Here is a 26,617-nt window from a genome sequence, read left to right on the forward strand (position 1 = left end):
TGTCACCTGGGACAAAGCAATGTCTAATGAATATGCACTCTACCATTTGGAAACCTGATGGGAGACTTGGAATAAGTAGATAAAACATCAGAGAAGTCAGAATAGGTTCTTAACACCTTTCCAAGACTTCTTCTTCCCTACCCATATCTACACTGTTGTTCCTGCCTCTGTTTTGTTTTTGTTGTCCAAAGTCTCCCATCAAAATCCTTTTCTCTCTCTAGATAGGGTAATGTCACTGGCCAATGCTATAGCATGTGCATATGACTCCATGGGCCTATTAATACAGATTGTAACTTCAATATCTCAAGAATGCTTTAAAGCAGTGAAGGAGGCTACTCCTTGCTAATATCCCAACTCTCGTGAGGACCATCTAATTCTCCCATTTCCAAGTTTTTAGCAAATCAGGCAAGGTGATTTGTTCATGTTTTAATCATTTTTTTTTCTGCTGCTGTGCCCAAAAGACCTGACAAGAACAATTTTACAGGAGGAAAAGTTTATTCTGAGGCTCACAGTTTCAGAGGTCTCAGTCCATAGATGGCTACCTCCACTGCTCTGGGCCCTAAGTGAGGCAGAACATCATGACAGAAGAGTGTGGTGGAGGAAAAGTGGCTCAGGACATGAAACCAGGAAGCAGAGAGAGACACTCCAAATGACCCACCTCCTCCAGTCACACCCTACCTGCCTGTAGTTACCACCCAGTTAATCTATATTAGAGGATTAATGCAACAACTAGGTTAATGCTCTCATAACCCAATCTTTTCACATCTAAGCTTTCTTGCATTGTCTCACACAATGAGCTTTTGGGGTACACCTCATAACTAAACCATAACAGTTTATAAACACCGATTAAGAAACAAACATGGATAAGGGACAAAAAGAGCAAGATGATTTTTTGGAGGGTTACTTTCTTATGAGAGATGTCATATATATATTTAAATCAACAAGTTTTATTCTAATAGAAAGTTGTATGGCTTGGAGAATCACTGTTTCCTCATTTGTAAAAGAAATTAAACTTGATTTTATCCAACCCTCCTTTGAGTTCTGTCTATAACTATAAAGCTAAACTATACAATACTATTTTCAACTTAGCTCCAACAAAAGTTTGTCTTCAAACTGATCAGAGTGCTAGAAAACACTCAGGGATCCAGAGCCCATGAGTTGCCTCAACACTTACCAACCCTAAACCATCAACTGCCACACTAGAAAGAATGTTAAGCAAAGTGAAAATGTCACTAATTTTTAGATCTTTAGAGGATGAAAACTCCTTTAATAATTCAAGATTGTCAACCACAGGGTGTTGCTCACTCTAAAGATTTTAAAATACAAAATCCAAGAAACTAATGCTAAAAGGAAGTATATAGGAACAACAAGAGAACAGAGGAGGGGAGAAGGATGGGAGGAGAAAAGTAAAATAAAGAAATGAGATATGCCCTTTTGTCTAGAAAGAGTGATCCCACTCTCGATGATCATGCCATATTCTCCATATTCTGAGGATGATATTAGCCTACCCAGGACAGGGTCTCATATCTTCATAGTAAAAAAAAAAAAGTGTTGAGTGAGGTCAGAGGTGGTAGCATGTTTCCCCCACACACACATTATATACCTGATGAAATGGAAGTAAAACTAGCACCTGAGTAAGTGAATGCCAATTATACCTGCAAACTGAAAAATATTGTTCCACCAGATTGGTGTAAAAGGGTCATGCACATATTATTTTTAAAAACTTCACATGGAGATATGGCCTTTAGATGCAAAATGCTTATTCTAAAGAGTGCTGCTTGTATAGATAATAAGACTGGATAGGTGATATATATGTACATTTGTTAAAAAGTGTCATAACTTAGGCACTTGAGTGTGATCTATGAAGCAAGAAAACATTTATTTAATTGAAATTGCTAATGAAGAAAATATGTGTGGAATTCTTTTGGAATAAAAAGTATTCATCCCACCCCTAAACCTCTGCCACCAGGTTCTCCTTCCCTGATACAACCAATGTTACAATTTTAATTACTTTTCAGAAATACTTTATAAAAGCAAGGGCACATACACACACAAATATACATATATAGTTATATGACAGGCATATCTAGATCGCTTTCACTTTTGTTTTAATTCAAAGGAAAGCATGCAATAATATTTGCCTTTTTCAGTGAGTAATATTGTAGAACTCTTTTGTCAATACAGAATGTTCTATATTTCTTCTAATGAGTGTATAGTCTTGAATTGCATAGATAAATATACTTCACCAGTGCCCTGTTGATAGGTATTTAAGTTGTTTCATTCTTTTAATATTTGCTTTTAAAAGAAATGAACCTGAAAATACATCATGTTGTATATTTTGGATATATTTGTAGGATATTATTCCCAGGAATTAAAAAACTGAGTTAAAAGTTACAAGGTGCACTTGTAATATTATAAGGAACTAATTTTATTTTGCTCCCCCCACCCCAAAGGTATGATTAGGTGGTATATACACATGTTCCAAAATTTTAACCTAATCAGAGATAAATAAGGAGAATAAGTAAGTTATACCTCATGTCCTTTTCCTACAGTCACTTTATTCTTCTCAGAAGCAACCATAAGGACCAATTTTTTGTGTATCTTTCCAAATAATAGTCCATAAATATGTATGTGCATAATATAAAAATACCCATGTATTTATATAGAGGAGAGTTACACCTATTTGACAGATACTTGGTTGTCTTTTTTTCAGTCTCTAGGGAATCAGAAGACTCCTGCCAAAAAAGACATCCTGTATCAATATGAGCATTCATGTTAGAAATAGATTTTTTGTTGTCTCATTCTTTATCAGCCACACAGTATCAATAGTGTGGATCTCATTAAGGAAGGAATGGTTTTATTGGCTTTCAAAGTGCCCATGTTTTCATTCTGGATAGAAGAGAGGCAATGGATATGAGATCCTGCCCTGCTCTGGGCCACACTGTGTTGAATTTGCCTGTCTAGATTTCGTGGAACCATCTGAGATCTGCTTTCAACCCCCTGGTGGTGAGGTCTTCATTGGGTCTACTTCTTCCAGTATTTATGTTTTTCTGTTTCTTGATTTCCCTTTTCAACACTGGGCAGCTATTCACTTATTTAGATTGCAAGCTACATACAGAGAAACCTCGGCTGGCACACAATAGAATCTCCTCTATTCACTTTCATCTCTCCATGCGAACAGCACACTTGGTTCTTCTCTTTCACACTATCTTGCTAAAGCAGTCAACTTGCCACAGTATTCGAACTTTTTCCCACTAGTTTCCTGGAAGAGGTAGATAGGCATGTGGCTTTTCTTCCATGACAGTCCAAGTGACAATTTACCAAATGGTTTGCCAAGGAATAACAAGGGTCAACAGCTTTCCTATCACCTACATACCACCTTATTCAATGACTATTATGAGGACTTGAACTTTTCTAAGATCCAGAAATCAAAGTCTTACCTTTTTTTTTTTTTTACTTTTTTAACTTTTTTTATTGTTGGTCGTTCAAAACATTACATAGTTCTTGATATATCATATATCACAGTTTGATTCAAGTGGGTTGTGAACTCCCATTTTCACCCCGTATACAGATTGCAGTATCACATCATTACACTTCCATTGATTTACATATTGCCATTCTAGTGTCTGATGTATTCTGCTGTCTATCCTATCCTCTACTATCCCCTTCCCCTCCCCTCCCCTCCCTTCTTCTCTCTCTACCCCCTCTACTGTAAATCATTTCTTCCACTTGTATTATTCTACCCTTACACCTCACTTCCTCTTGTATGTAATTTTGTATAACCCTGAGGATCACCTTCCATTTCCATGCAATTTCCCTTCTCTCTCCCTTTCCCTCCCACCTCTCATCCCTGTTTAATGTTAATCTTCTTCTCATGCTCTTCGTCCTTACTCTGTCCTTAGTTACTCCCCTTATATCAAAGAAGTCATTTGGCATTTGTTTTTTAAGGATTGGCTAGCTTCACTTAGCATAATCTGCTCTAATGCCATCCATTTCCCTCCAAATTCTATGATTTTGTCATTTTTTAATGCAGAGTAATACTCCATTGTGTATAAATGCCACATTTTTTTATCCATTCATCTATTGAAGGGCATCTAGGTTGGTTCCACAATCTTGCTATCGTGAATTGTGCTGTTATGAACATCGATGTAGCAGTGTCCCTGTAGCATGCTCTTTTTAGGTCTTTAGGGAATAGACCGAGAAGGGGAATAGCTGGGTCAAATGGTGGTTCCATTCCCAGGTTTCCAAGAAATCTCCATACTGCTTTCCAAATTGGCTGCACCAATTTGCAGTCCCACCAACAATGAACAAGTGTACCCTTTTCCCCACATCCTCGCCAGCACTTGTTGTTGTTTGACTTCATAATGGCTGCCAATCTTACTGGAGTGAGATGGTATCTTAGGGTGGTTTTGATTTGCATTTCTCTGACTGCTAGCGATGGTGAGCATTTTTTCATGTACTTGTTGATTGATTGTATGTCCTCCTCTGAGAAGTGTCTGTTCAGGTCCTTGGCCCATTTGTTGATTGGGTTAGTTGTTATCTTGTTGTCTAATTTTTTAAGTTCTTTGTATACTCTGGATATTAGGGCTCTATCTGAAGTGTGAGGAGTAAAGATTTGTTCCCAGGATGTAGGCTCCCTGTTTACCTCTCTTATTGTTTCTTTTGCTGAAAAAAAAACTTTTTAGTTTGAGTAAGTCCCATTTGTTGATTCTAGTTGTTAACTCTTGCGCTATGGGTGTCCTATTGAGGAATTTGGAGCCTGACCCCACAGTATGTAGATCATAGCCAACTTTTTCTTCTATCAGACGAAAGTCTTACTTTTTATAGGACTCTATTCCAATGATATGATAATGACTGTAGTATCACCTAAGGGGATATAACTGGTTCAGAGTTTGCTATTACATGCTCATAGCCCCTTAGTCACGAAAAGAGTTAAGGTGAAGTTAAGTGTCCAATTAAAGTTTCTTGTAAGCAAGGAAAACAAAAAACAAAGGGACTGAGCAGCTGTCGACATTTTTTTTTTTTTTTTAATTTCCTATTCCCTGGTTTTTCTGGGCCAACACAGAGGACAAATCTTAATCTTGTGCAATTCCCACCCATGAGCTGTGCTGTTTTGGACTAAAGCAAATTTCTTTTATCTTTATTGGCTTTGAGGAGACAGTCCATTTTTTTTTTTTTTTCCTGGATAAGCTTGGTGGTTGTACATAGCCAGCAGGCTTCGGCTTTAGGCCCAGAGCACCCTGGAGGCCACATGTGGTTTAATCTGGACAAACGCTTTGAAACAAATTCCCTGGCTTTCCTTGAGCACTATTGAGATGACAGGCAGCTGCCACCCACATGGTTAGATGATGTCCAGCACTGGCTAACATGAGTGTCCTATGTGAATAGATGGTATAAACAGTGAGATGGGTGAGTTGGGCCTGAAATTATAACAGAATTTGGACTATCACCTTACTGTACCATGAAATTGTTTTGCTCTTTTGTAAATGTGCCTAAAGCTTTTTGAAAAATTGCTTTGACACACCCTTTGGGGAATTAAAATATAGTAGTAAATCCTAAAGACTCTGTTTTCTCTAGGTACATTTTATAACATAATAATATAAAATGAAAAATGTGCCAAAATTCTAAGACCTCAAAGTTTCTACTTATTTTCAGTATTAGCCAAGCAAGTTAATGGTAATTGACCATTATACCTTTTTAAAAGTTAAGAAAGGAAAAGTTCTCCAAAGTAAAAATGTAAGCCAAATGCCTTAACTTAATCAGAATAATCCCCTTCACAAAAGATATATTTTTCTATTGTTATTCAGTTTTATGTTCCTATTATTATCTCATGAGATATAAATATACTTTAAGTATTATCTAGCATTGATTTATTATATGGTGTTTTTAATAACTAAATTACTTGTCATGTAAATAGAATTAAATTATAGTGAATCTTTAGATATTTTATTACTACAGTCCTCTTAATACACACATCAAGGCCGAATTTCTCAAAATAGATTATTAAACTATTATTAAATTATTAGATTCTTTTAAACTTTGCATTAGAACTCAAATACTCTAGATAGCTTATTCAATTTTTAATATAAAAGGAATTCCAAAAGTAATTTGCTAATATTTTATAGGGATCTTATGGAGTTTGATTTGTACCCCATCCCTATTCTACATATTAAACTTCTACTTTTCTATTATAAGAGATAATACTTTACTTATTCACCTTTTTGCATACCTGTATATTATTAAATCTAAAATTTCCTTATAATAAGATTTATCATTTTCTTATATGCCACTGAGGGAAAAAAGTCTCTAACAAACACATTTTCTTATCTCTTGAGATTTTTATTTTATACGAATTGAGACAGCTTTTTTTTAAATTAAGACAATTTTTCTTCATGTACTCTTTAAAAAAAATTAATAGAGTTTATTTGAGAGGGGGAAAAAAATTCACAACTTGGGCGATGTCTAGAATCAGAGCAGGTTCTGAGAATTCTACCCAACAGAGGATCAGATACCTTTTTAGAAAAATCAAAGTGAAGCATAGAAACCAGTGAAGTAGATTAAAGCCTAAATAGCTTATGGGCTACAGGGCCTCCCGTGATCAACCAGATTTCAGTTACTGTGATTAAACTCTACTGGTTTGGTCTGTTGATCCTAGTCTAGTATAAAAGCCCAGTCCAAATTAATGGCCTCTTACAGTTTTACTTAACAGTATACAACTTAGAAAAATGAGCTGGTAATGTGTTTTTTTCAAACATCATCTTCATGTTCTCTAATATAATATAAAAAGATGAAGGTTAAGGCAATCTTTAAAAATCTTCACATTACTCAGTTGTATCACTTTTTCACTCAAAAGTGTCCGGGTCCATATTTTGCTACATTTTCTGTGCCATGGGGGAGAGAGGTGATACAACTTGTCATATAAAAGGGCTCTACAGTTGTCTCTGGGATTTTATTCCAAACTGCTGACTCTTCTTCTGTTCTTTGATGACACTGGTCATTCCCCCCATGACAACCACTTCCTTCCATTAGTATCAAACTTTGTCACTCAGCTGTTTCCCCATCTAGCTGTATACACAAGAACTTTCCATTTCATGAATGAATAGTAGTGTAATATTTTGGGGGTTTTTTGGTTCTAATTAGTAATACAAGTAGTGTAATATTTTGTAAGATAGTTTAAATGTCAGTTATGTATATGGAGTCAATCATAGACGGAAGTGACAATTGTGACCAAGTTGGCTCATGTGTATCTAATGCCACTTACATCATAGCTGCCATCTGGTTGAGAGTGACTATGAGACACCATCAATTCTGAAATAGCATGAATTCAAAGATATACAAATATGAAAAGTATAGTGCATCTCAGGAGAAAAGGAGTATAACACTGGCTCTACTACCTAAACATGCCGCTCTTCCTAGAGACCACCCCATCTTTTAAGACCTAGCACAGAGCCAGCTTGTTCTAAAAGGCTTCCGTAATTATAACCCTGTTTGATACTCAGTTTTGCTCACAGAACCCTCAAATCCATTCATGAGGTCATATGTCAGATTTGCTCTCTTCTTCAGAACAAATCATTGGGATCCAGGATGAGAATTCTGTGACATTGCTTAGCAGTCCTCTCAGCTGAGACCTGGCAAGATGCCCTCCTGGGAAGTTGAGGCTGAGTGCAAAAGCAGTGGGCATCAAAGTGCTCGCTTTGATGGGTTGTTTAGTAAACTCATAGTTTGATTATTGGATATTGTCAATGTTGTGAAAGAAACAGTTTCTCTTACCTCTTCCTCATCTAACACCTTTCAAATATTCAATCCGTTGGCTTCAAATATGCAAAGAGTTGGGCTTGAATCCCAAATGGTGTTTAATTTGTGTAACTTAGACATTTGAGTGGAAATTTTCCACAGCAATTATCCTTCCATTTAATGGGGGGAAAGTTTTGTTCCTATGGTAACCATTAGAATAGTGCATACTTACTATACTTCTAAAATATGCAGTCCATCCTTATGGGAGTACACATCATCTTAAAAGGATTTTTCCCCTTTCAATAAACATTGATTTTTTTCCCTTCTTTTCACCTGATTTCAGAATAAAATAAAACTCTGTTTGGAAGAATTGCTAAGGAAGAGCTTCAGGAAATGAGAACCATGAATGGGCTGGGCCCCTTACAGCTGTCATGGGAGAGCAGCTCCACAGTCCTCAAGTGGTTTCTGGGAACACATGCCCAGTCCCTCCATAGCTGTATTTCTCCCAGACTCTTTGTATTTTCCATGCATCATCATGTTTGCTGTGTTTGGGATGTTGCTATGCAAAATGATATAAAAGAGTAAGGTTTTTTTGTTTTTTTTTTTTCCTAAGGCAATCAAGCTGAGCAGATGCAAGTTTAGGATGATGCAAAAGTTTCTTAGAACAGTTTTAGAATTCCTTGGGGAATGGTTAAGAATGTTCATGATAAGAAAGGATAAAGGCCTAAGACATAATTCTACTTGACAAACTTCATTGGTTCCAGGGGTTTTGTAACTATTGACAGCACTTAAGTAGCAGTTTTGAAAGTGTTTTTATTTGTACTTTTGCAAACAAGAGGCCCTCTCCAGCTTTTTTCTTCAAATTCACTGGTCTCTGTATTTTTCTTTTAAAAAGTATATGCTACAAAAAATATATGCTACAATATGAATTAAAGCAAAGAAAAAATATAGCAAAACCCCAATTTGTACTTGTGTTAGAAAAGTTAGCATGGTGGCCTCCTTTTCCATTTTCTTTATTTTTTGTATGAATTTTTTTTTACAAGTTCACTTATAGGAAGAGATTTGTGGATTCTGTAGTTCTGTGACAGACATGTGGAAGAGGAGTGATGAAACATGTTCCGCATGCCTTAAGTATGTAACCCTCATCCTCATCAACCATGACTTATTGAGTAATGAGTTCTGAGCCTTCTGAGCTAAAGGAGTAACCTGGAGCCAGATGTGGTGACACACGCCAGTAATCCCAGCTACTTGGGAGATGGAGGCAGGAGAATTGCAAGTTTGAGACCAGCCTGGACAACTTAATGAAACCCTGTCAATAAATGAATAAATAAATAGGCTGTGGATGTAGCTCAGTGGTACAGCTGCACTAGATTCAATCCCTGCACACACACACACACACACACACTCTCTCTCTCTCTCTCTCTCTCTCTCTCTTTCTCACATACACACACACACACACACACAAATAAAAAACATTTAAGAACTGAAACCATTTGTCTTGCTACTTACAAAAAAAGCCAAATACAAGGGTTGAGAAAGTAGACAGAGTGAGTCACCATATATGCTATAACTTCTGTGCCTCCAAAGATATACGAATATGGGATAAGTAGGTGACACGGGTTTTCAAACATCCTACCTGCCTTCATCACCTTGGTACAGTGTCTGAAATTTCACCACCAAGTCTTATCAAGGACTATTGAATTAGCTTCCAGCGGGTAGAGGGGCCCCAGCAGAAGGAGCCAGAGCCAAATAGAGCAGGTAGAAGACTGATAAGTTATATGTGCCTAAAAGTGGGCAAGGCAGGTCTAGGTATAACACTACCAGATTATACTAGACAATATATACCAGGTTATATTAGACAACTTAATATGGAAGATGCTGGCTACTTGATGAGCAGGGCTGTGGGCATGCATGAGAAGGAGATTGGCTGAGAGCATGGAAAGCTCTTCCTACTTTCTAAGTCTACTACGGCGTTGGCTCCATAAGACATCCCATTTGTGCCTTCTCAGACCTCACAGGCAGGAGCACCACAGAATGGTTAGGTTTATGATCTTCTTCCTTTGTACATCAGCCCTGGAAAAGGATTATTAATGTAAAAGACAAAGCAAAAGGGACACAGAGGAGGTCCTCCCTCTTGGGCTTGGGAAAACCTGTTCCTGATAACAAAATCAGGGAGAGCCCAAGAACTTATTTATAGATAGTTTTTTTTTTTTTTTGGTACTAGAGATTGAACTCAGGGGAACACAATCACTGAGCCACACTCCCAGCCCTATTTTGTATTATATTTAGAGACAGGATCTCACTGAGTTGCTTAGCGCCTCGTTTTTTGCTGAGGCTGGCTTTGAACTTTCCATCCTCCTGTCTCAGCCTCCCAAGCCACTGGGATAACATGTGAGCACCATCACACCCAGCATAGATAGGCTTTTAAAAGTCTAGCTGTTGACAATTTCCATAAATACTTTCTACTATTTGCAGTGTCCCAGTGATGATCAGCACTACCAGAAGTTTCATCTATGGGAATATGTTTAGATCCTTTTAGAAAAAGATACTGATTTATGATATTTCCTTATGTCTTTAGGCTATAGCTAATCTCTTTCCGTCTTGGATGTCAGGTCATAATTATTTGAACAATATATATCTTACACATACAGGGATTACTACTATCCAAATAAAAGCATAAAGGAGAGGAAGGATTGTGATGAGACTGCTGAAAAGTCTATTACAAAATTTGTTCAAGGCCCTGAATGTAGAATTAAAAAGCAATGAACAATATTAGAGCTTAATGAATGAAAGAAAAGAAATAAAATTCATGATCTTTCATGCTCTACCTTCACGGAGAGTATTCAGCTCATTTGAAGGGGTATTCTCATTTGTAAGAACCAAAGCCTTTCATCATTTCTGGGCATGGTGTCCATTAAAGGCAGACCGGGTGGTATCAGCTGCACATGATAAAAGAAATCACACAGCTTCATTATGTAGAGTAATGACAGAAGAATGGCCAGTCCAGACCAGCTGCATCCACCTCTGCCCCTCTCTCTCTCTCTCTCTCTCTCTCTCTCTCTCTCTCTCTCTCTCTCTCTCTCTCTCTCTCTCACACACACACACACACACACACACATACAAACACACATGCACACACACCAGGATAGAAGACTTAGAAGCTCTGATTTTGCAGAGAGGGAAATTGAACTTGGAACCCACGGAATCTGGAATCTTTCCGGACTATTATGATGAAAAAAGCAATGGATCTTGCTCATAATAGGGAGCAAATTTGTTTATTATGTTAGGTTAAAAATAACTCAGTTATTATAAATTTTCAAAGCCATGAATAGCCAATAAAATGAAAAAGAGACATGGTCACATTTTCATCCATAGTAATAATAGCAAACAGATGGCATTTATAAGGATCTGTGTTGTTTTAAATGATTAACCTAAATTAATATAGTCCTCATAATAATTCTATGATTTAAATAAGATGATCTTCATCCTATTTTACTGACAGGGAAACTGAAGCACGGGTTAGGGAATGATCTAAGATCTTATCACTAATCATTGGCTATAGAAATACTGATTGGGGAGAGTATGGAAGTTCACAAATAAAGGCATATATATACTCAGGCTCCTGAAGGGCACCTCAAGGGCACCTGAAGTACACCTTACTAGGGTTTTCCTTAGTCTCTAGTATCCTTCTTTTCCATATTCCATCCAGTTTGATCCCTGTATTCTATCTGAGCAAGATTGTACAAAGGAGTAGTGGAAAGGTTGTCAGGGAACTGGGCTGGTAGCAAAGGCTGCTCAGTTGATATTGGAAAGTGTCTCAGATGAAAGGTATTTCTGATGTCCAGAAGAAGGCCCACAGCACTGGGGGAAAGACTACAGAAGGCTGGAGGGTGTTGCAGTTCAAGAGAAAGTTGATAGTGCTTTGGAAGTTAATGAGAAAATTGCACATAGCACACAATGGGGTCTCTCCTTTGTTGGCCACTTTATTCTAAAGCACTTTGCACAGATTTCATTTTTATCAACTAAATATATATATATATATATATATATATATATATATATATATATATGTCAAAAGAACAAATTGCATAAGTTACAGGTTCAAGTTTCATTTTTCTGGATATATCCAGAAGTTTCCATTTATATTATCTTTGAGGTGTGCTTAACATTTATTCTTCTGAAAGAAGGTGATGAATCTGGCCATATTCTTCTCAGGGTATTCTTATAGGCATCCTCTATTAAGTGAGTGTGTTAGTCAGTTTTTTGTTGCTATGACAAAATGCCTGAGAAATAGCCATTCAAAGGAGGAAAGATTTTAGCTCATGATTTCAGAGGTTTTAGTCCATGGTCAGCTGACTCCATTGCTTGTAGGTCTATGGCAAGGCAGAAACATCATGGCTGAAGGACATGATAGAGGAAAGCTGTCATGGTAGTTAGGAAGCAGGATGTGCAGATGGGTCCAGGGACAAAATTTAACCTCCTGTGAATTACCTCTTCCAACTAGGCCCCACCTCCTAAAATGTTCACCACCTCCTAAGTGTACCATCAGTTGGGGACCAAGTCTTCAATACGTAAGCATTTCAGAGACATTTCAAATCCAAATTATACAGTGTCCAAATATTATTGGAAGCTGTGTTAGTTGACTTTTTATCACTGTGACAAAATACCTGAGATAAATAACCTTAAAAGATGAAAGTCTTATTTTGGTTTATGGTTTCAGAAGTTTCAGTCTATGGTACCTTGAACCTGTTGCTTTGGGCCTATGGCAAAGCAGTAAGCCATGGGAGGAGCATGTGGCAGAAGAGGCCCATCTATCCAAGGCATTGAGAAATGAAGAGAGAAAGGGCTGGGGTCCCAATATCCTCTTTAAGGGCATACTCCAATAATTCCTCCCACTGAGCCCCAACTATTAGATGTTCAACTACCCCCAAGTAGCACCACAGGCTGGTGACCCAAAGTTTATCCCATAGGCCTTATAGGGACATTTCAGATCTGGCACAGGCCAAAGCAAATATAATGTATTTTCTCAGCCAATGTTTTATTCCGAAGCTTTAATATTCATACTCATGATATTCTTTAATGGAAAGATTAGATCACTGGGAATCCTGTACCCTTCCAAGTTACACAACCCCCCCCCCCAATGGTAAAAAAAAATGAGAAAAGTTTTCAGGTGGTTAAGTAGCTATGGATTAGTTTCATTATTTTGTATTTGACCGCTCTGATACAAAATTCTTTTTGTTTTATTTTATAGTTTGAGAGTGCTAGGGATTGAACATAGGGTTTTATGCATGTTAGGGAAGCACTTTACTACTGAGCTACATAACCAACCCTGTGACATTTTTAGATGCAGTAACTCTATAGACTTGCTGAAGGCCCTATAGCTCTTTAAGGAACAAGGAAGAAGGTAAAACCAGTGCTTTTCCAAGAAAAAAAAAAAAGGTACAAGAAGGGCAGGATGAGAACCTGTAATTGAAACAGATCAAAAATGAAATAGAGTGCCCTGCAAAAGACCGAGTAGTCATCAGTAAAAGTAACCCTTGCTGAACAGGATGATCTCTAATATTCCTCCCACCCCTACTCCATCTCTGATCATTTTTGCAGAGAACTAAATTTTTCATATTGGTAGACAACTAAGCTCTTGGAAATTTAAAATCATTTTTGGATACTAAGAAATTGCCAATCATAGCTTTTAGCTAATTGCACCATGCTGTGAACTTAATTTCCAAAAAAACTCTCTCTAGTGCTGGATTCAGAATGAGAGTTGAACAAGCACATGAGGACTGTGATCCAGAGGCCCTGGGTGTATGCAAGGAACACACAAGTGGAGAAGGAGGAAGGCAAAGGAGGAAAAGTGGAATAAAATGGATGACAGTGACAATGGTACTAATGTAATCACCACAATGACTGCGTCAATTATAGCTGTTCTCATTTTCCACAGGGAGGAACTGAACCTCAGGATTGAGTCTCCAGGTGGCACAATAAATGGCAATGGCAGGTCACCATGTTGGCAGTCCTCATTCCAGGTTTCCCACCACAGCAGCCTGCTCACCTGGACAACGGCTTGCTCACCTTAACGTAAACACCTCTATATTAAAGGCAGGTCTCAGGAGAAAAGTTCATTTTGGAAGACTGCTTTAAGCCTTGTGAATTTAAAACAGCATTCTGTATGCAATTTTAACTGTGTTGCTCAGCTTCCTGAGACTCCCATTTCTTTATATGAAATGAAATAATATTAATGAACCTCAGAGGTCTATTAATATTATAAGCTCCAAATTCCTATTTTGAGGGATTAGAAGAAAACAGAAAATGACTGAGCCTTTATAAAAGAAGGGGTCATTGCTAAATTTTGGTTTTTCTTTTTGACTTGAACTTTTATTTGTGTTTATATTTGAAACAAAATCTATTTTTTTATGTTCAGGTTTCTGTATTCCAGGAAGCATTAAAGAATGAAAACTCTCCCACAAACTCATCTCCCAGAGAACTTTAAACCTGTTGTCTATGGGTCTATTAGCTATATGCCTAATGTTTTCCTTAACCTCCTAAAATTAGGTAAATAAAAAAACCAAGGCCAGCATAGAAGCTACTTATCTAGGAAGAGAGGTTCTTAACTAGAGATGTTTTTGCTCCCTCTGTCCCAGGAACATTTGGCTCTTCCTGAACACACTTTTGATTGTCACAACTGGCTTCCAATGGCCCAAAGCCAGTGTTGTCGTTAAATACATAGGAATATATTATAATTTATATATTTTAATTTGTATATGTATACATGAAAATATAATGAATAAGAAACCTTCATGACAAAGAATTACAGCACTTCAAATGTCCATATATAATATGGAGAAACTCTGGTATAAAACCAGGTAAAATGGCAGGGTACTGTGGCACATGCCTGTAATCCCAGCAGCTCAGGAGGCTTAGGCAGGAGGATCATGAGTTCAAAGCAAGTCTCAGGAAAAGCAAGGCACTAAGCAACTCAGTGAGACCCTGTCTCTGAATAAAATACAAAATAAGGCTGGGGATGTGGCTCAGTGGTCGAGTGGCCCTGAGTTCAATCCCCAGTTCTTCCTCCCCCTGCCACACACACACACAAAAAAAAAAACTGGTAAAATATATGGAAGTTTACATATCTGGGTACTCCCTTGACAAAAATCTTCTAAACTCCCAAAACTAGAGAACTGCTTCATGGCACAGCTGCTCTTCACAGGAGATTGGGAAGATTCCCTCATGCTCCATTCATCTTTACAGACATTCACAGAATGCCGTGTGTGGAATGGGGCAGTATTCTTTGATCATTATTTTCACCCTGTTCTTTATTTTCCTCTATAAAAAATCATGGGGGAGGGGGCTGGGGCTGGGGCTCAGAGGTAGCACAGTTGCCTGGCATGTGTGAAGCACTGGGTTTGATTCTCAGAACACACATATAAATAAATAAAATAAAAGCCTATCAATAACTAAAAAAATATTTTTAAAAAAGCATACTGGACTTTTAAGAATTTTGGGTTGCCCATCATTTTACATTTTTCATGATTTGCTTTTAACGTCAGAGTTTTCCTATTAATTTTTCTTTGACAAGAAGAAGATACAGAAAGACATTTGGAAAAATCTTCTCAAAATGGCTAATGTCTCTAAGAATAAGAAAAATCATTGGGAAGCTGTTTCAGCTTTTCCAACTAACACAAAAAAAGGTTTCTACCATTCACAATGTTTAACATTTTTAAGTCTCTTCAGTGCTAGGGAGTGAACCCAAGGGCCTCTTGCATGCTAAGCACATATTTTACTACTGAGCTATACCTGTAGCCCCTAAGTTTGCTATTTTGAAAAATTCAGTCAATTGTCTAATTAACTGGGTTGATCACAAGAAGTATACCTAAGGCAAGAACTCAGAAATACAAACTAGTTTTAAGGTTTAGGAAAAGAAAAAAAAGTTGGAAAAGAATGCAGAAAGTTCACAACACCACACACACACACACACACACACACACACACACGTACACAAAGTATAATAAAGGAGATAAGATGGAAGATGGAGGTGTAGCTCAGTGTTGGAGTGCTTGAGTGCTTGATTAGCATGGCAAAGCCCTGGGTTCAACCCCAACACCAGGCAGGGGGGAAAAGGTAATATGACTTAACTACCAAGGTGAAAAGGTAATGGGCACAAAGTTCAGGTATGACTTTTATAATTTTTAAGTCAGTCTGTCTATATCACTTAAGCTCTGGCAAAATCCCAAGACCCACAGAGAAGCCTGAGTCAGCCATCTCTCATTCCTTTATTTTCTGTAAAAGGTGACTTGGGTATCAGTTCTGTGGCTAATTGTGCTGAACCTGCTGAGAAATCTGAGAATTGAAAAGCCAATGACATCAATCTTGGATGTTGAAAGAAATTATTTCTTGGTTTAGCTATTGGCTTTACCATGCAAACTAGAGTCTTTGGGCGGGGTAGGGAGGGGAGAGGTACGGAGGATTGAACTCAGGGGTGCTTAACCATTGAGCCAAATCCCCAGCCCTTTAAATCCATTCATTCATTCATTCATTCATTTATTTAGAGACAGAGTCTTACTAAGTTGCTTAGGGCCTCACTAAATTGCTAAGGCTGGCCTTGAACTTGCAATCTTCATGTCTCAGCCTCCTGGGCTGCTGGGATTACAGGTGTGAACAATCAGGCATAGCAGAAAACTAGATTCTCCTGAGTCTCCTATTCCTTGGAATCAGCTTGATTTAAAGTGGGTTGGAGGGGCTGGTTCTGTGGCTCAGTGGTACAGCACATGCGAGACCTGGGTTCAATCCTCCGCGCTACATAAAAATAAATAGAAGTGAAATAAAGATATTAAATTTTTGTTTTTAAATAAAGTGGGTTGGAAGGTTCTTACATGTGTGACATTTAGGGGTGTTTGTTACTTGTAAGTTTGGTATGAATCAAAGAGAATCTGATTGATGGTTCTTCCTTAAGCTGAGAGACAGTCAGATAACGACCACATTGGCCTGAAGTTCAGGTTCAAAAGGATCATGATAGTTTTGCTTAGTTGAAAAACAGTGGGAAAAATATAAGGTAAGGTAAGCGCGCGGTGGTGGTGGGGGGAACCATGGACCACAACAACCAATAGCATCTGAAATGGCCTATGGAAGCTGAAAGCTGCTTCATTCCAAATGCCGAGTTCATGGCCCACTTCTGCCAACTGGGAGAATTTTTCCGTATGTATAACATCTTCCCGATTCTTAGAAATTTAGAAAAAAAATTTCCATTTGATTTTTTAATTTAGAATTTTTAATTTGAACCAGGTGTGGTGGTGCATGCTATAATCCTAATGGCTGAGGCAGGAGAAGCACAAGTTCAAAGCCAGCCTCAGCAATTTGACAAGACCTTGTCTCAAAAAACAACAACAAAACAAAACAAAACCCCCAAACCAAAACACAAAACAACAACAAAAAATGGGCTGGAAATGTGGTTCTGTGGTTAAGTGCCCCTGGGTTTAATCCCTGGTACCACCCCCTAAATTTTAATTTGATCTATTTACACTTGATTCTTAGGAATAAACTATAAATATTGAGATTAATGATGTATTTATATTTGAAATAGATCTTCTTTGAAGTATATAGTAATTGATTTTGAAGTTAGCTTTTATTATCCTTTATATTACAAACATTAAGAGCATTATATCAAGCTTTTTTAAAATTTCTAATATAAAATAAAAACTAATAAAGGGATGATTTTAAAAATAGACTGGAGCTGGGTACAGTGGTACATACCCATAATCCCAGCTATTCAGGAAATCACAAGTTTGAGATCAGACTGGGCAATTTAAGGAAACCTTATCTCAAAAATAAAAGGGTTAAGGATGTATTTAAGTGTAGAGTATCCGGTAATGTAATGCCAAATAAATAAATAGGCCTGAATTTAGAAAATACATCACTATTAATTCTAGCAGGCAAACAAGAGCTTTTCTTACTTTCTTTTTTTGTTGTTTGTTTGCAGTACTGGGGTTCAAACCCAGGGTCTCACACTTGTTGTTAGGCAAGCACTCTTCTGCAGAGCAACATCTCACCACAACAGAAGCTTTCCTTACTGAAGATTTTTGTTTCATGCTTACATGTGTGCGCTCACACACAGTCAAACACACTCAGAATCATATGTTATAATTTGTACAGAGCAGGTTGATATCACCACAAATAAAAGAACTTCAAGGGAAAATGTTAGCTCATATACATAAAGAAGATTTTATAGATTGTAATTTGTAAAAAACAGTTCAACTGGGCTAGGGTGGTGGCTCAGTAGTAAGTGCTTGCCTAGCATGTGTAAAGCACTGGTTTGATCATCAGCACTGTATATAAAAAATAAAGGTCCATCAATAACAACAACAAGAAAATTTAAAAAAAAAAAACCAATTCAACAGATCTGTTTATTAATGCAGAAATCCTAACTCACTAGGAATTCCATTTAAAATTATCTAGTTTTAATAGTGGATAAGTACCCTTTGCATACTTGGAACTCTGAATATATTACTTTATATAAGCCTCATGGTAATATTAAGAAACAAAAAAACTGACATTACCTTCATTGAACAGATGGGGAAAATAAAGCAAAGAAATAAAGAAATTTGTCCGAGGTCAGGTGGTAGGTAGTAGAGTCTGGTTTTGAAGCTGAGTCTGTCTGACTTTGAGCCCAAAGCCTGAAAAGGAACATGTAAACTTTTCATTAGTCTAAGTATTACTTTATGGACTACAATGTTAAAACCACATTGTTTAAAAGTAGTCTACACTGAAGAATTAATCACAAATTCAAACTGATTTTCTTTATTAGTTCCAATTACTAAGTTTCTAACATATGTTAGCTAATATTCTTTTCCTTCAAACCTCAAAGTATTTTAGCAATAAAATTTTATTCATTTTTAGTTAAAAAATCCCATAAGATTTACTGTAGTTTTTCATTGAAGAAATACATTAATATTGTAAGCTAAATTTAGCAATACATATTAAGAGCCTTGAAATATTTATACCCTCTCACTTAGAAATTCCATTTCTAGAGAATTTATCCTCCAGAAATAGAATGCATATAAATGTTTTATTATAAACACACATATTTATATGTATTTATAAAATCAAAATTTGTAAGTAATATAAATATATTGGGGAATGGTTAAATAAATGATGGCATTGCTATTTCAAATAATGTTCATTATACCATGGAAAAACACTTGTGTTAAATGTTTATTTTACTTGGAGTGCAAAGCAGAAAACAAGGATACAGAACTCAAGAGCAAGCTTTTGGTTACAACTATATAAGAGAAATTTTTCAGAAATTTAAAATATAAATGCATCATTTTTTTTATTTAGAAGACTCACAAAATTTAGAAGACTAACAAAACAGACTCACAAAAATTAGAAGATACCAACATCTTTATATTTTACTTCTATTTTTTCCCTATTGAACCAATTTTTATATACTGATTTAAAACAGAAAAAAAATGCCTTCTAATTTTCTTTTTCTAAAGTCATAAACAGAATGGCTAAAACTGAGCAAACGGGACCCTCTGCGAGCCAGGTTCAACTTGCTGTGAATTATACAGGTACTGCTGAAGGTGTGAGTGTAGTTAAGAGATCCCTCGTTAGAAAACACAAAGAACTCTATTTTCCACATGTAAACCACAGGATTATAAATGTGAGTGCTGCAATAGGCTCTCCTTGTTCTGGACGTGTACACCACGAGTCTAGCAGGCCCACACCCTTGTGTGAGCTGTGATAGCAGCCCAGCTTTGCTTCCTGGTTCACCAGGTTATTCTACACACTGGCCATGTATAAAAACAATTGCCTTTGCTAGCCACTGCATTTTCACTGAGAGAGGCAAAAAAGGGGATTGCCACAAGAAGATGGATTTCATCTCTCTTGCTACTCAGAAGACTGATTTTGTTCATACCTAAAGGGACAAAAGAAGGTAGTGGTGAGTGGGGAAGAATACAGGTGGAAATAAGTTCCTTTTTTTCTAGGACAAATACAAAGATTCACATCAACTTGAAGGATATCCCAAACTGCAAATAAAGCCAAAAAAGTCTTTCAGAGTTTGAAAAAGGCCTAAACCAAGTCGTTTTAGCTCCATGTCGTCATCATCATCATCATCATCATCATCATTTTTTGCAGTACTGAGGATTGAACACAGGGCTATACGCATGCTAGGCAAGCACACTGCCACTGAGCTTCATTCCCAGCACCCCCTTTTTAAATTTTTTTTTTATTTTGAGGCAAAGATTTGCTATATTGCCCAAGCTGGCCTTGAATTTGCAATCTTCTTGCCTTAGCCTTCTGTGTATTGGGATTATAGGCATGTGCCAAAATATCCAGCCCTATTGCACGTTTTTAAAAAGAAATAATAGCAATGCATAGGTTGAAAAAATTCTTAGATTTTAGTGTATCTATAAGACCCTATAAACCTCTTATTTAGTGATAACAATAAAGCCATAAATTTAAATATTTCATAATAATGCAATTTAAAAAATATATTTTTTAGTTGTAGGTGGACACAATAATACCTTTTTATCTTTTATTTTTATATGGCGCTGAGGATCAAACCCAGGGCCTCATGCATGCTAGGCAAGTGTTCTACCACTGAGCCACAACCCCAGACCAATAACGCAATTTTTATAGACTTTTCCCACCCTCTAAAAGGGTTTCCATTGTCAAAAGAAGTTTCAGAAACAATCCATTTAGCAAAAGTCTTGTTGAACATTGGCAGTGTATATTGGCAATATCAAAGGCTTCTGGAGATCCTACAACATAGAGGTCTGTTTTAACTTTGCTTATCTTATGGCTCCTCAGACCCAATGAATCACAGCATTGTCTTCCCCAAACATTAAAAAAAAAAAAAAAAGTGGGGGGTATCAAAACACACTTTGGGAAGTGTTATCAATGTTCAATCTCTTTTTCAGTTTCTTCTACCCTCAAGCCATGTCTCCCCAAAGGGCATCCCAAGCTTCTCCTCCTTTACTCTAAAATGCAACCCAGAACCTGGCAATGACTATAACCGGTGGGTATCATACATCAGCTCTGAAGACGCGGGCCTATAGCTAAAAGAATAAACTTCTCCTTTCAAGTTGGTCCTTGGTCTCCCCATCATGTCAGCCTAAGTTATTGTCGATTAAGGAGGCCCTTTGTTTTCTGTGCAGTTTTTGGTTTTCTTTCCAAACTCAGCACTGCCTGAAGCACCACCTAATTTTGCACGAGCTATCACAGCACCATTAGGTACTAATCTGTTCATTTGTAGCCACAGAGTGCTGTGCTAGGGTCATGTATATAACTTCTGCCTCCAGCCCTGTGGATTTATTTAGTGCTTAGTCCCTTGTTCCTGCAGCTGTGTCCTTTCAGTGACTGCTTTATAGTGGCCAAGAGAGTTGAGGTTGGCTGCCAGGACTGTGGGATCTGGAGGAACACATGGACACATTATTCTTTTTCTCTGAAGCTATCCAATTCCTGTTCCGGTCAGATGGGAAGATAGTGGGAGGATATCTCTGAAGCAGCCCAACACTTACTGCTGATGATATTGCTCATGTCATATTATTGCAAGAGAGCAGGTTTCAATCTACCCTGTGTGTTCTCAATTGGAAGGCTAATTATTAACGAAAGTATAATAATACAAAATGTAATTCTCCTGGCTTTATTTGTATGAAGTACTAGTGAGCCAATTTTTTTTTTTTTAAACACTCTAGGACTGTACACATTGGATCCAGTCTGCTTCAAACAAGAGGCTAGGAAAGAAGGGTTACTATGTTAATCGAATACTAATGAGCCTTTTGCTTAAGTTGGCTTTTGTTATAATTATTTGTAATTACCTTTCTTTTTGCTGTATTTATATAGATTGGAAAAATTACCTTGAAGTTAGCAAGATGCTTACTTAGCCTGAATTTACAGGAAAATATCCTGCCACTTTTTCTTTTGTGCTTCTAACATTTTCAGAGTGTTTTGTTCAGCACTATGGAAAAGCAAAATATCATCATCATTATTACTGGCCTTTGTCCACAGTGGATTTCGTCCAGATTCTAACCAGTAACTCTGTGACTAACAATCTGAGTCATTAAGTTTCAGATGTTTATGTATTTCAACACAATTCCCAGCCTAAAATTTTACTTATTTATTTTTGTTTTAGGACTTAGAATTAAATGCCCTTAGTGACACTGAATTTCCAATCTAGTATCACTAAGCAACTAGCTACGAATACCTAGGTGAATAGATTGAATTGTTCCTTCAAGAATAGATTCATATTGGCAGAAGCCAAAGAACTACCAAAATGTCAAAAGATTTGTATGTACTTACAGGACAAAAGTCTCCAATCTGGTGGAGAATTCAGTTAATTATTAATATTTGTGTTTTCACCATGATAGTGGCACAAGATAATTTCAGAATTTAAAATGCAAAGAAGAGGTAAAGAGAATGCCAGAAAAATGCAAACATACTTAGTAGTTACTAACTTTGCAAAGATGCATGTCTTTATCTTGCAGATCCTTCAAAGAATTATTAGAAAATGTACAGTCTGAGCTAAAACATAATTTTAAATGGAAAATTTCATTATTTTAATAATTTTCTCATTTTTCTGTATTCATCCTCATACCAGATTGTCCCTAGATTAATTTAATTAATTAATTAATTACTTTGATTAGTAACTTACATCAATTTCAAAAGTCAATTCCCTAATTTTTAAAAAAATATTTTTGTTGTTGATGGACCTTTATTTTATTTACTTATTTATATGCAGTGCTGAGAATAGAACCCAGTGCCTCACATGTTTGAGGAAAGCGCTCTGCTGCTGAGCTACAACTCCAGCCCCAATTCCCTAATATTTTCACATGAAATAATTTTATATTTGGGCATGAATTTTTGACAGCATCTCCAATTAATAATATTTTACAGCTTTATAGCATTTTTCAAATTCTCTCATATTTTATCTCACTTTAGTTTCATTATTATATATAGTAGAAAAGAAATGTATTGCTCCCTTTCAGGATGAAAAAATTGAAGTATACTATGTTGATATAACTGACTCAGTTTCATTGGCTGAAGCCATAGGAATTATTACTAGAAACACTGGAATCCTAGTTTAAAGCTATACCACTAAATATATAACAGAAATTTGAGATTTAAAAAGAATTTTTTGCCTCTAAATCCTCATAATGAAGGATTAAGAATAAATCCTGAACAAATGAGTTGTTATTTTTCAATACTGGTCTTTGCAAATACTATTTGATATCAAATATTATATTACATTAATGCTGTCCAATGTATAGAAGTATAATCAGATCATAGAAATATTATTATAACATTCAAAGATGATAAATAAAATGATTTAATTTTTGAAAACTACTTGTTGGGCTGGGGTTGTGGCTCAGCAGTGGAGCACTCGTCTGGCACATGCCAGACCCTAGGTTCAATCCTCAGCACCGCATAAAAGTGGATAAATAAAATGAAGGTATTGTGTCCAACTACAACTAAAAAATAAAAATATTTTTTTAAAAACTACTTGTTTACAATTCTGTGGTCTTTATGAAATGTCCTATAAATTTCTATTATGGGTGTTCTCAAACGTACATTCATAAAACTCCTGTTGTGTTTCAAAAAGTTACTTTTTTTCTCATCATGAACCTACTTATGTTTAAATTAATGGTTTTTGCAAGGAAAAAAAGATTTATCAACCATTTCCCTTACATCTTCTACAATGCCTGGGCTAGGCCACAGTGGTTGCTTTTTAATTTCCATGTTGCAACTACTCCTTTAAATTTTTTATTCTTTTCTTTTCTCTATCGTTCTTTCTTCCTTCTCTCCGTTTCTCCCTCCCTCCCTTCCCTTCATACTGGAGATTGAATCCAGAATCTTACACATGCAAAACACAAGTTCCACCACAGAGCTATATCCTACATCCCGTCCTGTGAAATATTTTAAAGTCTCTTGCCACCTAGTCTGGCCCATGCATTCACACTGAGCCTTGGATGGCTGTTTGATACTGAAGCACTAAGGTTTGTGAACCATCCACAGCACCCCTTTGGGTGTCTGACCAGTTCTGAACACAGGTCCCCCCACAGATCTTCTCCACCATAACCAGTGGGAAGAAGTGTGACCAGCAAAGCTGCATTAACCAGTCCAGTGAACTAAAAAATTTGATCATCATCAGGATAGCTTTGTTCAGTTCCTGAAAATTCCAGCGACATTGGTTATAAATATGATTTCTAGGCCTGGTCTTTGATTTTTGGGAAAAGAGGTACGAGGTGCCAGGCAGACTACAGACATGGTTAAATATAAGGGCCTTGGACAATGACTGAGAGAAAAATGTTCACTTGTGCACTGGGAAACATCTCCCATTTATGCAGCGAGTCATCACTTGTCTGGTGCTTAATCTTGGGGAACCCTTCCACTGCACATAACATCAAAGATACATCAAAGGCCAGAGGTGCTGAGCATGGTGGGACTGCCACATCTGAGTGACTATTTTGCCAATCCAGAGCGACATGAACTGATAACTGCTTTCCCTTCAAACCGGGCAAAATCAGTATTCCTCTCCCTGTCGTGTGCCAGAAACCCAAGACTTAACAAAAGTGTTTTGGAGAAGCTGAGTCAAGAGATCTGTCTTCAATTCAGGGCTTCAATCCGAAGCCAGAGTGTGTGGAACCTTTGAGGAGATGTCAGAGACCAAAGGCATGAATGCAGGGAAAGCAGGGCCCTGGAGGAAAAGACAAAGAACCAGGACATCGGGTTGGGAGGGAACTGATATTAGGGTTTGGATTTAACAACAGATTCATAAAACAAAGATTTCTAACGGGGGGAAGAGGGAGGCTTTTTCAGCTGCAACCTGCAACAACTAAAATCTGACTGTCTGGTGTTATGAGAGTGGTAAAGCAGATACAGTCATTTATAAAATAACAACCTCTTTTGCCCCCTGTCGGGAACCCAGTTTTAAGGAAAGGCCCAACACCCATCGCCAAGGATATGGTCCAAGGTAAAAGCAATCGCGTGGCTCTTTGCAACTCCTGGCCCGGAGGTTGGAGGATTTGAAACCGTCCAGGATACTTTTTGTCAACCACAGAACTCGAGAACCTGCAGAATCGCGGCTCTTTCACGCGTTTACAGGGGACAGACGAGCGCATGAAAATGTAGGGAGGAGTCAAGGAGATTGCTAGCCCGGGGGTTGAGGCGACGGATTTAGGATGGCAGGGGGACAGGGCAACGCTTTCTCTTTCCGTACCCTGCTAGCCGCCGGCTGCCTCCTCGTCGCGAGTCCCTGCGGGGCCCGAGCAGGCGGCGGGGCTCACGAGCTCGCAGACGGACACGCGGCAGGCGGCGGCCGCCAGGGACGCGCCCGGGGCCTGCGCTCAGGTGGAGCGGGCGCTGCTCCGCAGCTGCTCCCCGCGCTGCGCCCCGGGGACCCGCGGGGGTAGGGGGCGCGGCGGCCGAGGCGCTGGCGCCGCGCCAGGCTTGCTTTCCCGCCGGCTGGCCGAGGGCGGGGCGGCCCCGGTCCCATCCCCCAGCCCAGCCCGGGCCTCCCGGATCCTTCCCGCGCCGGTCTTTCCTTCCCGCTTTCCCCGGGAGAAACATGGCCGGGAGCACGGAGGAGGCGCCAGACTGCGGGCGAGGCGTCGTGGTAAATGCAAACTCCCGATTTCGGACCGAGTCGTGCGCTCCCGGCTTGCTCCCCTCCCCTCCTTTCTTGGCACCCTCCTTTTAGATGAAATGCCTGAAATGCCTCCGGGGGAGAGCGGGCCACTGCTTTGTTCTTCCCTTGCGGCGGGATCCTTTCCACCTCCAAACCCAATCCTCCCTTCCCCGCCCCCAAAACTCACGAAACACCTAATACCGACGTGCCTTTACCCTGATCAAAACCGCTACCTTGGCGATAAACCTGCGTCTTGCGGGTCCCCACTCCTATGAGCCTCCAGGAGTCACTTATGCGAGCGGGCGGATCTGGGAAGACCCTCACTTGCCATTCTGGCGACTGTCCTTTTTGTGTTGCACCCCGACTCCTCTACTGTGGGCTTCAAGTTTTGTTTTCAAAAAAGATACTGAGGATTCCTGAGAGCAGCTAGGAAATAAAGTGGCTCCCTTTATTAAAGTAGCTCTCCAGGACAGAATAGGAGCTTTGAAGTCTTTAAACCTGGGGAGGGGCTCTGCACAAGTTCTCATGCAAACTAGTGGCTCTGGAGTGTCCCTTGCCTCGTCTGGAAAGGAAGAAATAGCAAACCAGGCCTGTCCAGAGAATTGGAGATCATGTGTGTGAAATATCTGGTAGTTTGTCCGGATGGAGAGGTGGGGGAGGGACAGACCTCAGCCTCTTAACCTGGGACTTGAGGTGTGATCCAGATCCCATCTCTCAGGATCCTAGGATCAAATCATGGATGGTGGAAGTTTTGACACTGTCAGGTTTAGTGTGAAAAGGTGGTGAGGGAGGTGAGTGGGGCTCACATGCCATTAAGATTCTCTTTCAAGTTCATCTTGTAATCCACAGACCATCTGTGACAATGAATCGACTGAATTATGATGAGAGGGTGGAGAAAGAAACAACTTCACTCAAATAGAACTGTTCAGGGTGAAATGTGGTTTTTAAAAAATTTTGTTTTGTTTTGTTTTTGTGCTGGGAATCAAACTCAGGACCCTTCTCCACTGAGCAGCATCCCAGCCCTTTTTATTTTTGAGACAGGATCCTGTTAAACTGCTGAGATTCTCACTTAATGCTGAGGCTGGCCTGGATTGCCATCCTCCTGCCTCAGCCTCCTCTGACACTGTGATGCCTGAGCCACTGAGCTCCGCATGTTGCTCAGTTCATAACTTAACCGCAAGACCTTTCCTTCTTAGAGGTGGAGGTCGCTTATTCATGCCACACATTTGACTGGCCTGCTGGGTTCCAAGGGGTGTTTTGTTT

General features: G+C 38.4%; 2 protein-coding genes across 12 annotated transcripts in view; one reads left to right on the plus strand and one right to left on the minus strand.

The window, feature by feature from the left end:
• The window catches only part of Thnsl1 (threonine synthase like 1), a 138,246-nt gene that overhangs the window by 33,687 nt on the left and 77,942 nt on the right, over positions 1-26,617 (minus strand). For 3 of the 10 annotated variants that reach the window (XM_078023291.1, XM_021722977.3, XM_040277608.2), the window contains one exon: positions 18,282-18,398. The gene's annotated coding sequence lies outside the window, so the exon portion shown is untranslated. Of the gene's footprint in view, positions 1-10,562; positions 10,674-18,281; positions 18,399-21,610; positions 21,705-24,946; positions 25,082-25,587; positions 25,745-26,617 lie in introns of those variants that run through there. The other 7 variants (XM_078023299.1, XM_078023296.1, XM_078023294.1 and 4 more) reach the window with 7 other exon arrangements.
• Prtfdc1 (phosphoribosyl transferase domain containing 1) overlaps positions 25,130-26,617 on the plus strand; it is an 83,321-nt gene continuing 81,833 nt past the window's right edge. Inside the window, exon 1 of one of the 2 annotated variants that reach the window (XM_005320242.5) lies at positions 25,130-25,342. In XM_005320242.5, coding sequence (XP_005320299.1) covers positions 25,295-25,342 — 48 coding nt within the window. In that variant the 5' untranslated portion in view covers positions 25,130-25,294. The remainder of the gene's footprint in view (positions 25,343-26,617) is intronic. The other variant, XM_078023300.1, reaches the window with a different exon arrangement.

Source organism: Ictidomys tridecemlineatus, chromosome 10 (genome assembly GCF_052094955.1).
Source record: "Ictidomys tridecemlineatus isolate mIctTri1 chromosome 10, mIctTri1.hap1, whole genome shotgun sequence".
Classification (NCBI taxonomy): Eukaryota; Metazoa; Chordata; class Mammalia; order Rodentia; family Sciuridae; genus Ictidomys; species Ictidomys tridecemlineatus.